The sequence below is a fragment of the Mizuhopecten yessoensis genome, unplaced genomic scaffold, assembly GCF_002113885.1.
Source record: "Mizuhopecten yessoensis strain PY_sf001 unplaced genomic scaffold, ASM211388v2 scaffold5503, whole genome shotgun sequence".
In the NCBI taxonomy this organism is placed as follows: domain Eukaryota; kingdom Metazoa; phylum Mollusca; class Bivalvia; order Pectinida; family Pectinidae; genus Mizuhopecten; species Mizuhopecten yessoensis.
The window spans coordinates 352,356-366,997 of record NW_018406081.1 but is presented as its reverse complement, the minus strand read 5'-3'; the positions used below and the strand labels follow the sequence as shown (position 1 = coordinate 366,997).

The window sequence follows — 14,642 nt, the reverse complement described above, 5'->3', positions numbered from 1 at the left end:
TAGAAGAAATACATGACTGCACAGCTGTATAATTAATTGCTGGATTCCTGCCTATGTTCAATTACCAACAGCCAACGCCAACCCCCCCCACCACCACCACCACAAGCCTGGATTTTGTATTGCCAATATGTACTTGAATGTACTTGAGGAACTAGAAACAGGCTATATTATATTTCAGGATCCCTGTCCCACTGCACTGTTGTGTCTGTATATACAGTAACCTCCCTTTAAGGAACCCTGGCTCACTACACTGTGGTCTTTCCTATATACAGTAACCTCCCTTTAAGGAACCCTGTCCCACTACACTGTGGTCTTTCCTATATATACAGTAACCTCCCTTTAAGGAACCCTGTCCCACTACACTGTGATCTTTCCTATATACAGTAACCTCCCTTTAAGGAACCCTGTCCCACTACACTGTGGTCTTTCCTATATACAGTAACCTCTCTTTAAGGAACCCTGTCCCACTACACTGTGGTCTTTCCTATATACAGTAACCACCCTTTAAGGAACCCTGTCCCACAGCACTGTTGTGTCTGTATATACAGTAACCTCCCTTTAAGGAACCCTGTCCCACTACACTGTGGTCTTTCCTATATACAGTAACCTCCTCGTAACGTCTGTTTGGATATAACTGTAGCGCAGTTAGGCTAGTAAACTTCAGATGACATTAGTAGCTCAATCAGTTATATTCAGAACATTGTAGTCGATTATATTTTTATTTCATTTCATCTTTATTATTTCTCATAAAAGTCCCACAAGGTTTTCAGAAATGATATATCAAAGCTAAATTGTATAGTCATGCCCGTAAACAGATTCCATCACTTATTCATTCTTTTGGCAGTTGTACGATGATCCTTAAGAAATACTTGATGTGGTAATAGTTCAAATTTTAATATGTTTTATTTGTAGGTGTGGAATGCTGTTGTGTTTACACAGGTGCATGCCTTTTATGGTCACAATGCTGCCGTCACAGGTAGGTCATACTTCACTGAGTATCTTTTTCCTCTGTATTTGTTTGTTTTTAGTACAGCAATCAAACTGTAATCAAAAGTTTGTGAAGAACCTGTTTTTTTACTACAATTTATATCTGTTTGTGATTTCAATGATGGCTTATTTTGTGTCCTTTATTCTTTGGGACTGGATTTTAAATTGCTGTTCTATTTTGGTTTTTGTAATCATTATAAAAATATTCATTTCATCAACTTGATTGTAGATCTAGCTGTCCATAAGAGGGAACCCCTATTGTTTTCCTGTTCATTAGACGGAAGTGTTCAGATTTGGCGGATGGACAACTTTTCTAATGTAAGTACGATTTAGTGTTGGATTAACTCTACTTATGTAACAATATTATTTTTTTTTTTTTATGTTTTGAATGAAAACAAGACTTTGGCCATTTTGTTTATTGTGTTTGACGAGTTGCAAAACTGACACACAACAATCTAATGTTGTATTTAGGTGAGCTATTTTGATGAGCTAATAACAAAAGGTCCAGCAGATGTTATTTATAAAATCATATCAACCAGTCATTTTACATGGAAAATATTCCCTGCTACCATATCAAGGTTCTTCAAATGTTTTAGAAGGAAATAATATTATTGAGGTCTTAATACATAACATGTCATTCAATTTAGCATTAAATTTTTGGAGAATTTTATTCCCAATCTGTAATACAGATATTGACGTATAACTGTGTGAGTAGCTTATTTGGTCTTCTCTCAATTCACTGAGAGGCAAGAAAGAAAGCATCAGTCTACTAAATACATTTTATATCTTAGATGAAAGGGTTTCATTTGTAAGTCTAATGATTTTCTGGAGTCTAAAGAGTCGAGCTACAAAGTCTCTTGGTCTCTCAGGGTCAGGCTATTCAATCTCAAGCTACGAAGTCTCTTGGTCTCTAAGGGTCAGGCTAATTCAATCTCAAGCTATGAAGTCTCTTGGTCTCTCAGGGTCAGGCTATTTTCAGTCTCAAGCTTCTCTGTGACATCTCAGTCTAGCTAGCTTCCTAGAAATAAAAAAAACTTCTTTTTAAATGCATGCAGAGTAAGAAGCACCTGATATGCCAATAATTGGATAATTACTAACGCTTTTTGTTGTAACTCAAAAGAAATAAAGAAGGTAAATTTGTGTAAAAATATTTGCTCTCCTAAATAGCTTCTAGTCTTCCTCATTTTTTATAGTTTATGCGGTTTGACTTGTCAGAGAAAATATATCACCTGAAGCTTCTCTCAGACGAACAGTTCTGCTGTCAGACGGAGATGGAGATAAAAGTTTTTGGTCTAAATCAGGTATGTTCACTCTTAGGAGTTATCCCCCTTCTGTTTACCTGGTAGAATTGTGTATGTCACAATAATTCAAGATCCCCTGATTGATAAACTGAGTTTCAGAATGGTTGTCTAAACCAACAAGTTCTCCTTTAATGTAAAGTCAAATACATATGCAAGACCACACACTTGTGTTTTTCTAACGAATCAGAAAACACAAGTTTATTGTGTGGACGAATATATATTCAAGAGTTCTGGCTAGTAGGTAAATACAACATTCCGTATTGCACATGTGCAATATAGAACGTTTTTTTCATGGTCTGAAAATTGCTTGTATTACTATAACAGGATTCAACAGGTATGTGATAAAAAGTATTATTTACACTCCTCTTGTACAGTCCTTTGATAAACTACTCACCAAAAGTGAGGTAAAAGCTTTGACAGCTAATTTTGGAAAGGCCCCCTGAGAAGGAATTGGTAAAATATCAGCGGCATTTGGAAAAATTGGATAGTTTCATAAGTGTTCCCACATGTACAGGTCTGGGAAAATATCAGAAGTTTGGAAAAAATTAAACCTGCAATGTGATAAGCAACAAATTCCCTCTAGCTGTTTCTTTCAGTAAATTGTATAGTAATAAATAAACACATCGTTTCCGTGTTTTTGTTTATGCCCCTTCGTGGATGGTAATACTTTGAACGTTGCGACATAAAACGACTGGAAACTTGTATAAACATGCATTTTTATCCAATTGGGAAAATATAAAGACTGAAATTGGGAAAATGCAGGGTCATTTTCAATTGAGAATGGGTCCCTGTGCTGGACCCTATAAACACCTGGCAAAATCCCTGTCTTTAGTCCAATAACAGCCAGTATAGTGAACTGTACGTAAACCAGGAAATAGTCACTGCAGCTTAACCCTTTCACCCCTATGTAACTTTAGTAAACTCTACCATGCAATGATCTGGATGAGTCCATTATGGTCTACAGTGGTGAAAGGGTTAATGTTTGCCTTTTTTAGGGAGTATTTGTAAACAACATGATGTATATAGTAATTAAATGTGAAGGGTGAAATAGAAACTGGACAAATATGGATTTTACCAGGGAAGGGCAAAGTTGAATATATTTTGAACAGACCGGTGTTGCATACATCAAAAAGTTAAATAGATATATTCAATAAATATTCTTGTACCTATACATTATAATAGATTTGGTCAGATACGGGAATAGTACCAATAATTAAGTCCTCTTTAGATACCAGACTCTTGTAGGCTGTTTTTGAGAAATTTGAAAATACATATTGATGCCTGGTTTCAGTTTTATAACCTGTTTGCCCCGGTGGAGTCGACGGTAGAGAACCTTTGTCTGTGTCCTGGGAAACGTAGTAATGGATTGGCCAACCGGATTATAGCTTCCACTGAGGTACACAGTCAAAGGATTATTTGGTTTAGTACAATGGAACATTAACTGTTCAGTTGTCTCCCTTGGTACACACCTAATATTTACTCTTTTTATCTTTTTTCTTGGTTTTTTCCCCCTCCATAATTTTAAAGTGCTGATTGACCATTTTCCACTATGAACTTATGATGTTTATGACTTTTTCTATTAACTCAAATTAAAATCTTTAAACGCACAGATGTGCATGTCTATAATTTATCTGGTAAATTTATCCAAGAAAAGCATTAAATGAATCCTCATTTCTTATTTGTAAGCAAACTGTAAATGCTCATGAATGCTTTGGTTTTTTGATGTACATTTAATAAAATTGAAAGATAATTAATAGATCAAACATTCTGTATTTGAATTTGACTTTTAAATATGAACTGCTTTGTTATCTGTTCAACTTCTGACATTTTGCTTGTTTCACAGGATGGCTCAGTCCGCCTATTCTCACCTGTCACCGGAGTGGCCTTGACCTTAATTTATCCCATGCCATCCTTCCAGGTATGTGACCTTGAACTTCTGGCCTTTTGTAATTGGGTACATTTTTTGAAAATGTTCCCTTTTCTGATGATATGTTGGAAAAGTATTATTATTTTGATTTATAAAAAAAAAATGTGTCACTTCAAAAGTGTTTGACTTTTCTCCTCAGATTCTGACAAGTTTTGCATACAACAGAGAAAAAGATAGACTGCACACTGTTTTAGAAAATGGAGAAGGTAAGATAAAAAAAATTGATGTCTGCTCTTAATTGTGCAATAGAAATGGCCCAGATACATATAGACATCAATTAACTGTTTTTGTCCTGTTTTTGTAAAAAAAACACCAAAAAAACGAAGGAATCCAACTTCATTTCCAAGTCTTTCCTGGTTTACTCCTCCTACCAAAATTTAGCTAAGAAATGCAAAATTTGATAAAATTTCAATCCTTTAAAAAGGGAGGGTATTTTAAATGAACAAATGTTTCTTATGCATGTGTAGACCCTGGCTACTAATAAATAGTGACAACCTATGTAAAAATAAAATGTAGACATTAAAACATGTTTTAATAGAAAAAATATGAAAATTTGATTATGAGACGATGACGAATAATAAATTATTCATGCAAATACTTATGAACTTCAATAACTGTTAGTGACCAAAGGTTCATTGGTCGTAATACAAATATTCCATGTTGTATTTCCCGCTACTCATACAAAATGCTAAAAATTGCAAAAATATGATACATTTTAGCTTTATAAAAGAGAAAATATTTTAAAAGAATAAATTTCACAGTGCAAGTGTAGACCCAGATGGCTAATAAGCAAGTGTTTACCGGTGATATGATAAAGACAGTTCTTATACGCCCCTCGAATGACGGGACGTATTATGTTTTCATGCATAACCAAAAGGCCCAGGGTACTGATATTAGGCCTGTAGCATGCTGGGATGAAGGGCCACCTAGTTTGTTCAAACGAATGACCTTGACCCACTTTCAAGGTCACTGGGTTCAGATGTCGTAAAATCCTCAAACAACTTCTTCTCAATAACCAAAAGGCCAAGGGTACTGATATGGGGCCTGTAGCACGCTGGGATCAAGGGCTTCCAAGTTTGTTCAAATGAATGACCTTGACATACTTTCAAGGTCAAAGGGGTCAAATGTCGTAAAATCCTCAAACAACTTCTTCTCAATAACCAAAAGGCCAAGGGTACTGATATTGGGCCTGTAGCATGCTGGGATCAAGGGCTTCCAATTTTGTTCAAATGAATGACCTTGACATACTTTCAAGGTCACAGGGGTCAAATATGTTAAAAATCTTCAAACAACTTCTTCTCAATAACCAAAAGGCCCAGGGTACTGATATTGGGCCTGTAGCATGCTGGGATGCGGACTACCAAGTTAGTTCATATGAATGACCTTGACCAACTTTCAAGGTCACAGGGGTCAAATGTCGTTAAATCTTCAAACAACTTCTTCTCAATAACCGAAAGGCCCAGGGTACTGATATTGGGCCTGTAGCATGCTGGGATGAAGGACCACCAAGTTAGTTCAAATGAATGACCTTGATCCACTTTCAACCTAATGTCCTTGTTCGATATTCAAGGTCACAGGCGTCATATGTTTAAATCTTTTAATAGGTTCTTATGAATCAAACACTGATATTCTGTCTGTAGCTGTATTTTAGTCCACTTTTAAGATTACAAGTAGTGTGAGATTAATACCACGTGAGCGATGCAGGCCCATTGGGCCTCTTGTTTATGCAGTTATGGCCCTTTGTAGAATTAACGCTTATCTCTCCAAAATTTATGCACTTATGGCCCTTTGTGGAAAACTGCTCATTCGACATCTGACAGGCGTATCATGTACCGCTTCTGGGAACTCCTGTTAACTTGTATAAATAAGAAAGGCAAAATCTGACATTGAGACTAAAAATATTCTCATACAGTACTACTATATTTTTGTAGTAGGACGAGGAATAGTGATAAAGATAGTGCCGTCGCTAGGGCTCGAACCCGCGATCCTTGGCTCTCCAGCCCGATGCTCTACCGCTGAGCTGAAGCAAATTCCCTACAGCTGAAGCTTGTAAGGCAACCTAATCAATGCACGTCTTTTACATTTTAGTGATCGTGTTTAACTGTCGTACCAACCCGTGTAAGGCGGTGGAGGTGTGGCAGTCTGGGTACGTCGACGAGAGAATCACACAGATGTTACAGGTGGAGTTGGTGAGTGCTATGTTAGGGGCTGTAAACTTTGGAGGGAGGGATTGGGTTGTCCATTCATCATTGAAGATTTTACCCCTCCATCATCATATGGCGCTGTTTTCAAAACACCTGTCCGTCCATCGTCCATTCTTAAACAGTTCTTGTTATTAATATTACTGAAGAAGTACTGAAGATATCTTTCTTAAATTCAGATGAAGGTTCCCCTTGGTCCCTAGCTGTGCATGTTTCATTTTGAGACTTGTATGAAAAACAAGGAGGCTGTCAGGCAGCCATCTTTGACTTTGAAAGATCAAGTTTGTTATTGTAATATCTCGAGAGTACTTCACAGATCTTTCTCAAATTTTGCATGTAGGTTTGTCCCGGTCCATAGCTGTGCATGTTTCATTATGAGACTGATTGAAGAAAAACAAGATGTCCAGTTAGACATCTTAGATTTCTGCAGCTGAAGTTTGTCATCACTATTTCTCAAAAAGAATACTGTGACCTCGATTTGAAGGAACATCATCAAACTCAGCTTTATATAATTTTGATTAAAAGTTACCACTAGATGTATTTACTGTTGACAAGACTAAGAATCCAACAGAGAAGAGAAAAGAAAAGAAATTAAGAGAACAGAACAAACTTAGTACATAGTGTAACAGGAAAGATAATAGTGTGCTTCCACCAGGGATCGAACCCTCGATCTCCAGGTTCCTAGTCGGAAGCTCTACCACTGAGCTAAAGGGAAATTCGCTCTAGCTCGAAGCTAGAAGGCGACCTCAATCCTATGTACAATTGAACCCTGTCACACATAGAACTAATGAAGATTATGATGGTGGGCAACAAGATCCCTCAGTGATTTCTTGTTAAGTGATATTTAACTAGAGAACCAACATTCTCAGGGTTAGTTTTTTTGCCCATTCAATGTAATAGTAATGTTAAAAAAGAACACAATCACTTAAATTTCTGAATACCTTCCTATGTGACATCGCATTTAATACTAGTCAGCACTGTCAAACAACACCACAACTTAATAGGGGCATATATAAGCAAGGCATCATAGCAAACTACTGGCATAATAGCAGGGCACCTTAACAAGTTAAAGGCACAGAAGGAAAGCACCATAACTATTCAATGGGCATTTACATAAGAGCAATGCTTCATAGCAAACTAATGTTATCAAGGAATAGCAAGGGAATTTATGGTAAACAAAATTCCCATTATAGCGAGGCATCATTCTGTAGCAAACAATTATGGACATAATAGCAAGTCATCCTAACAAACTAGGGGCACAGTAGGAAGGCACCACATCTAATGAGGGGCATTTACACAAGGGCAATCCTCGATAGCAAACTAGGGTTATCAGAAATAGACACTTTAGGCAAACAAGAGACATTATAGCAAGGAATCATAAATTACATATAAGATTAGGGGTATGATAACATTAATTAAGGGTCATTGAAGCAAAGCATCATAACAAAGTAGGGGTATAACAATTGTAAAACAAGTTTTGTCAACTTATATGAATCACTCTTGTCTTAATGTGGGAGGAAACTGGAGTACCCAGAGAAAACCCACGGAGTTGGGTAGGTGACCCAATGCCTTTTCATATCTGATCAGAGAATCAAATCCCTGCTGTTTTGGTGAAAGACGAGTTCATCAACCACTGTGCCATCCGGATACACAGTTACAGGGTATTATAACACAGACATGGCATAATAGCAAAGTTAAGTGGCAGCATATAGCAAACTAGCATACAGTACAACATAATGAACAACATCCCACTATCTTACAACATAATGAACAATATCCCACTATCTGTAAGATCAGAACCTAAGACTTTGCAGTCAAGGCTGATGTACTTGATCGACTTCTCAAGCTTCTGGCGCAACAAAATATAATTCCTCAAACCAACCCTGTCTACTGTGTCATGTTCCTGCTTATCTTTCTTTTACAGAGTTACACCGGTCAGAACGGTCTGCAAATGACGGACATCGTCATATTCGGTGGGCAGGTGAATGGTCAGGTCAGTACAGTCTAATGAAAACGCCTTCAATACTGAGGTATAAACGTTGTCAGCCACTTAAGATGGCACAGCTGACTGGGGCTGTTTTTTTTATACTTAATTGGTTTCTATCAAAGGTTCTTCTTACACAGGACTGCAAAGAAAAGGACAATATTTAAAGTCTGGTTTACACAGGTTTCTTGTATACAGGTATACAGTTTCTACAGAGTTCTTGGTTATAGAGGTTTCTTGATTAAGCACATTCATTTTAAAACTAACAAATATTGTGATTGTCATTATTATAAACTTTCACAAGATCGTTGGAAAAATTGAAACAGCCCAAAAGATTTAAATAGAATATCATGTTCAACCTAAAATATGACTTCTAATTGTGCAGGTGTCGCTATTGGATGCAACAGTTTGTGAAATGGTGCGCAGTGTGCAAACGCACAGAGGTATGATTACATGTATGGAGAGCGTCACAGAGATAGACCCCACAGGATATCAGATGTCAGAGACCAACAAAACTATCGTCACAGGTGGAAATGATAATCTTGTGAAGCTTTGGAAAATTAAGGTATCTTCAGGCAGAAGAAGCGACTACATCACGCTAGAACCTATCCTAGAGGTAATTATCTCCCCTTTCTTGTACCGATTTACACGATCACCTGAAATAACTTCAGACTTCCTGTTTAGTTTAATCAGAAGTTCTCTTATGTTTTTCTTACTTACAACACATTGAAAAAAAACATCATCTTGACCTTGATCAGATGCATGGTTTCTGTTAAATTTGGCAAAAAATATTGTAGTCAAATTTACGTAATTGCGTCTAACATCATTGATTGTCTACATACACAGAAGTCATTACTATCTAACTATTTGTAACAAACAATGGGGATCCTATTGTCAGAGAACGAGATTTTAGAATAAACTATAAAGCCATCTGAATAAAGCTAGGATTAATTGTCCTTCCACCGATGTGCACAAAAATGAATGCCTGATCAGATAAGGCAGTGGCTATGTAAAGCAATAGCTATATATGGTGTAACGAATGGTAAAAGTTGTGGTCCTGTTTTCCGAAAACGTCATAAGCTCAGATCGTCATATAACATTTTTAAGATGTTTGATTACATCTTTCCTAAAATTTCTTTATTGTTGTTTGTAAATTTGTTTTAAATTTTTCAGATTCCCTGTGAAAGTGTTCCTGATCATATCAGCATGTACGAAAACACCCTGAGTGTGGCTATCATCACAAGTAACCACAAAGGGTTAGCATTATATAGTGTTCCTGATCATATCAGCATGTACGAAACCACCCTGAGTGTAGCTATCATCACAAGTAACCACAAAGGGTTAGGATTACATAGTGTTCCTGATCATATCAGCATGTACGAAACCACCCTGAGTGTAGCTATCATCACAAGTAACAACACAGGGGTAGTATTACATAGTGTTCCTGATCATATCAGTACCCTGAGTGTAGCTATCATCACAAATTACCACAAAGGGTTAGTATTCTATAGTGTTCCTGATCATATCAGCATGTACGAAAACTCCCTGAGTGTAGCTATCATCACAAGTAACCACAAAGGGTTAGGATTACATAGTGTTCCTGATCATATCAGCATGTACGAAAATACCCTGAGTGTAGCTATCATCGCAAGTAACCACAAAGGGTTAGTATTACATAGTGTTCCTGATCATAGCAGCATGTACGAAAACACCCTGAGTGTAGCTATCATCACAAGTAACCACAAAGGGTTACTATTATATAGTGTTCCTGATCATATCAGCATGTACGAAACCACCCTGAGTGTAGCTATCATCACAAGTAACCACAAAGGGTTAGGATTACATAGTGTTCCTGATCATATCAGCATGTACGAAACCACCCTGAGTGTAGCTATCATCACAAGTAACCACAAAGGGTTAGCATTATATAGTGTTCCTGATCATATCAGCATGTACGAAAATACCCTGAGTGTAGCTATCATCACATGTAACCACAAAGGGTTAGTATTACATAGTGTTCCTGATCATATCAGCGTGTACGAAAACACCCTGAGTGTAGCTATCATCACATGTAACCACAAAGGGTTAGCATTACATAGTGTTCCTGATCATATCAGCATGTACGAAACCACCCTGAGTGTAGCTATCATCACAAGTAACAACACAGGGGTAGTATTACATAGTGTTCCTGATCATATCAGTATGTACGAAAATACCCTGAGTGTAGCTATCATCGCAAGTAACCACAAAGGGTTAGTATTACATAGTGGTCCTGATCATATCAGCAGGTACGAAAACACCCTGAGTGTAGCTATCATCACAAGTAACCACAAAGGGTTAGTATTACCTCAAATAAACAGCAATATACATGATTGTATAGTTGTAACTCCTGCTCCTTCTGTCTGTCAGAAGCTTCATTATAAATAAGCTTTAAATATCAGCCTTTTAGCCTCTGACACCTCCGCCATATCTATAATGTCCATGGCAGTGTTCCGAAAATAGCCAATGGTTAATTATTCCAAAATGTTCCTTAAATCGCCAATTATGGAACAGCCCTTATTACAAAAAGCACAGTATTCCCATCATCACAAAACTATTTCTACTGTATCTTATGTGTCCAAAACATTTATATACACTGTAAAACGTTGTTTGCCTCAAATTAACCAGAGCTCCCAGGGCAAATTTTCTTCGTATGCTGGTGTCGTTGTGTTTTGCTCTCAATCGTTTTATTTTAGTAAGAGACAATTGTTTTGTTTTAGTTTAATTGGAGACTCATTCGTTAGTTAAAACGTTCCACAAGTGTTAGTTCCTTAGATAAGTACTATTAATATTGAAGAAGTATATTGTTAAATGTGAGTTAAGTCTTGACTCCTTACAGAAAGCTAGTGATGTACCGAGTGGAAGGTAGTGACACCGATACACCCCAGTATACACAGCTGGAACATGCCGAGGATGACGACCATGATAAAAAGGTCTGTTTTGAACAGCTCTTCAGAACAATATTGATCAAAAGTATAAACTTATTAGTAAATAGTACTATTATGATAATGATGTCTCTAAGTACGGTGCCCTACATTTGGCAATAAGCCCATGCCATATGTTTTGAATGTCAAGGAATGTGAATTTTCTCTCTAATGTTGAAATTTTGAAATAAAAAAAAAGTTTTTTTTTTTTTTAAAAAGAGTATAATATGTTGTCTTTTCACATTTTTACAGATCACAGCCCTAGACAAATGTCCTCTACTTGGTCTGTTTGCTTCCTGTTCAGAAGATGCCTTCATCAAGGTACATATGTATGTTGTGAGAATTATTTCCTCACTGTTTTACACAGTATCTTATCCTTAATAGACCATAATGGACTCATCCAAATCAATGCATGGTAGAGTTTACTAAAGTTACATAGGGTTGAAAGGGTTAATGTTATACAGGTTTTATTAACATTGTTAAGTTGCGACCTTGAAAAACATGCTGACTGAAACACTACAAACTTGTTGCCTAGCCAGTAGGCAATAGTTAAGACTTGATAATAAAGTATACGTAAAGGTGATAAGCACCAGTTAATTATCACAAACTTTCTTGCAGGAATGATGAAAAATGCAAAAGTTTTGATTTGATAAGTGAAATGTTATACATTACTTAACTCATTCACCCCTGTAGACACATTTAAACTGTTCCAACTCAAAGGTTTTTATAGTTCATTATGAATTTTAAGGGGTAAATGAGTTAATGTGTAGTCAAACCTGTGACCACCTTCATTTATAGACAACCCAATTGTTAAGGATCCCCGTCTCTGTAGAGATACGACCCAATGGTTGAGGTTTCCTGTCTCTGTAGAGATACGACCCAATGGTTAAGGATCCCTGTCTCTGTAGAGATACGACCCAATGGTTAAGGATCCCTGTCTCTGTAGAGATACGACCCGATGGTTAAGGTTCCCTGTCCCTGTAGAGATACGACCCAATGGTTAAGGATCCCTGTCCCTGTAGAGGTATGACCCAATGGTTAAGGATCCCTGTGTCTGTAGAGATAAGACCCAATGGTTAAAGATCCCTGACTCTGTAGAGATACGACCCAATGGTTAAGGATCCCTGTCTCTGTAGAGATAAGACCCAATGGTTAAAGATCCCTGCCTCTGTAGAGATACGACCCAATGGTTAAGGATCCCTCTCTCTGTAGAGATACGACCCGATGGTTAAGGTTCCCTGCCCCTGTAGAGATACGACCCAATGGTTAAGGATCCCTCTCTCTGTAGAGATACGACCCGATGGTTAAGGTTCCCTGCCCCTGTAGAGATACGACCCAATGGTTAAGGATCCCTGACTCTGTAGAGATACAACCAAATGGTTAAGGATCCCTGTCTCTGTAGAGATCCCTGTCCCTGTAGAGATACGACCCAATGGTTAAGGATCCCTGACTCTGTAGAGATACGACCCGATGGTAAAGGATCCCTGTCTCTAGAGATACGACCAAATGGTTAAGGATCCCTGTCTTCGTGGAGAAACGACCCAATGGTTAAGGATCCCTGTCCATGTAGAGATACGACTCAATGGTTAAGGATCCCGGTCTCTAGAAATACGACCCGATGGTTAAGGATCCCTGTCTCTAGAGATACGACCAAATGGTTAAGGATCCCTGGCTTCGTAGAGAAACGACCCAATGGTTAAGGATCCCTGTCCATGTAGAGATACGACTCAATGGTTAAGGATCCCTGTCCCTGTAGAGGTATGACCCAATGGTTAAGGAAAGGATCCCTGTCAGAGATACGACCCGATCGTTAAGGATCCCTGTCTCTGTCGAGATACGACCCAATGGTTAAGGATCCCTTTCTCTGTAGAGATACGACCAAATGGTTAAGGATCCCTGTCCCTGAAGAGATACGACNCTAGACCCAATGGTTAAGGATCCCTGTCTCTGTAGAGATATGAACCGATGGTTAAGGATCCCTGTCTCTGTAGAGATACGACCCGATGGTTAAGGATCCCTGTCTCTAGAGATACGACCAAATGGTTAAGGATCCCTGTCTCTGTAGATATACGACCCGATGGTTAAGGTTCCCTGTCCCTGTAGAGATACAACCCAATGGTTAAGGATCCCTGTCCCTGTAGTGTAGAGGTATGACCCAATGGTTAAGGATCCCTGTCAGAGGTATGACCAAATGGTTAAGGATCCCTGTCTCTGTAGATATACGACCCGATGGTTAAGGTTCCCTGTCCCTGTAGAGATACAACCCAATGGTTAAGGATCCCTGTCCCTATAGAGATACGACCCAATGGTTAAGGATCCCTGTCTCTGTAGAGATACGAACCGATGGTTAAGGATCTCTGTCCCTGTAGAGATACGACCCGATGGTTAAGGATCCCTGTCTCTAGAGATATGACCAAATGGTTAAGGATCCCTGTCTCCGTAGAGGTATGACCCAATGGTTAAGGATCACTGTCTCTGTAGAGATACAACCCAATGGTTAAGGATCCCTGTCCCTGTAGAGGTATGACCCAATGGTTAAGGATCCCTGTCTCTGTAGAGATATGACCCAATGGTTAAGGATCTCTGTCCCTGTAGAGATACGACCCGATGGTTAAGGATCCCTGTCTCTAGAGATACGACCAAATGGTTAAGGATCCCTGTCTCCGTAGAGAAACGACCCAATGGTTAAGGATCCCTGTCCCTGTAGAGATACGACTCAATGGTTAAGGATCCCTGTCTCTAGAAATACGACCCGATTGGTTAAGGATCCCTGTCTCTAGAGATACGACCAAATGGTTAAGGATCCCTGTCTCTGTAGAGATACGACCCGATAGTTAAGGTTCCCTGTCCCTGTAGAGATACGACCCAATGGTTAAGGATCCCTGTCCCTGTAGAGATACGACCCAATGGTGCATATCACTTTTGGGTCAAGGTCATATTTAGGTCGAAAGTCTAATTCATTGTCCATGCCATAATTTCTGACTGAATGAAGGCTGCTCTACGAAATTTTAAAAATAATTGTAGGATGGCAAGGTTGTGTGTCACAAACCACTTTGAGGTCTTTCCACCCAAGGTCAATGTCTCATGGTAAATCCACAAAAAATGCATTTATACAAATAGAATAAATACTAGATATGTATGTAAAATGGCTTGTTTTAGATCTGGAACCGCCACAATCAGCTGATCAGGGAGATGGTGTTTGGTGAACCACTGTATGCTCTGTGCTTTGCCAATGTACGGGGAGATCTCTTGTTTGGCTTCCAGAATCATGTTTGGTAA

General features: G+C 38.4%; 1 protein-coding gene across 2 annotated transcripts in view; it reads left to right on the top strand.

The window, feature by feature from the left end:
• LOC110450754 overlaps nt 1–14,642 on the top strand; it is a 105,627-nt gene that overhangs the window by 12,048 nt on the left and 78,937 nt on the right. For both annotated transcript variants that reach the window (XM_021498442.1, XM_021498443.1), the window contains 13 exons: nt 913–976; nt 1,217–1,305; nt 2,181–2,288; nt 3,580–3,684; nt 4,132–4,206; nt 4,355–4,421; nt 6,304–6,404; nt 8,341–8,409; nt 8,786–9,016; nt 9,574–9,656; nt 11,279–11,372; nt 11,616–11,684; nt 14,523–14,638. In XM_021498442.1, the coding sequence (XP_021354117.1) occupies nt 913–976; nt 1,217–1,305; nt 2,181–2,288; nt 3,580–3,684; nt 4,132–4,206; nt 4,355–4,421; nt 6,304–6,404; nt 8,341–8,409; nt 8,786–9,016; nt 9,574–9,656; nt 11,279–11,372; nt 11,616–11,684; nt 14,523–14,638 (1,271 nt within the window). The remainder of the gene's footprint in view (nt 1–912; nt 977–1,216; nt 1,306–2,180; nt 2,289–3,579; nt 3,685–4,131; nt 4,207–4,354; nt 4,422–6,303; nt 6,405–8,340; nt 8,410–8,785; nt 9,017–9,573; nt 9,657–11,278; nt 11,373–11,615; nt 11,685–14,522; nt 14,639–14,642) is intronic.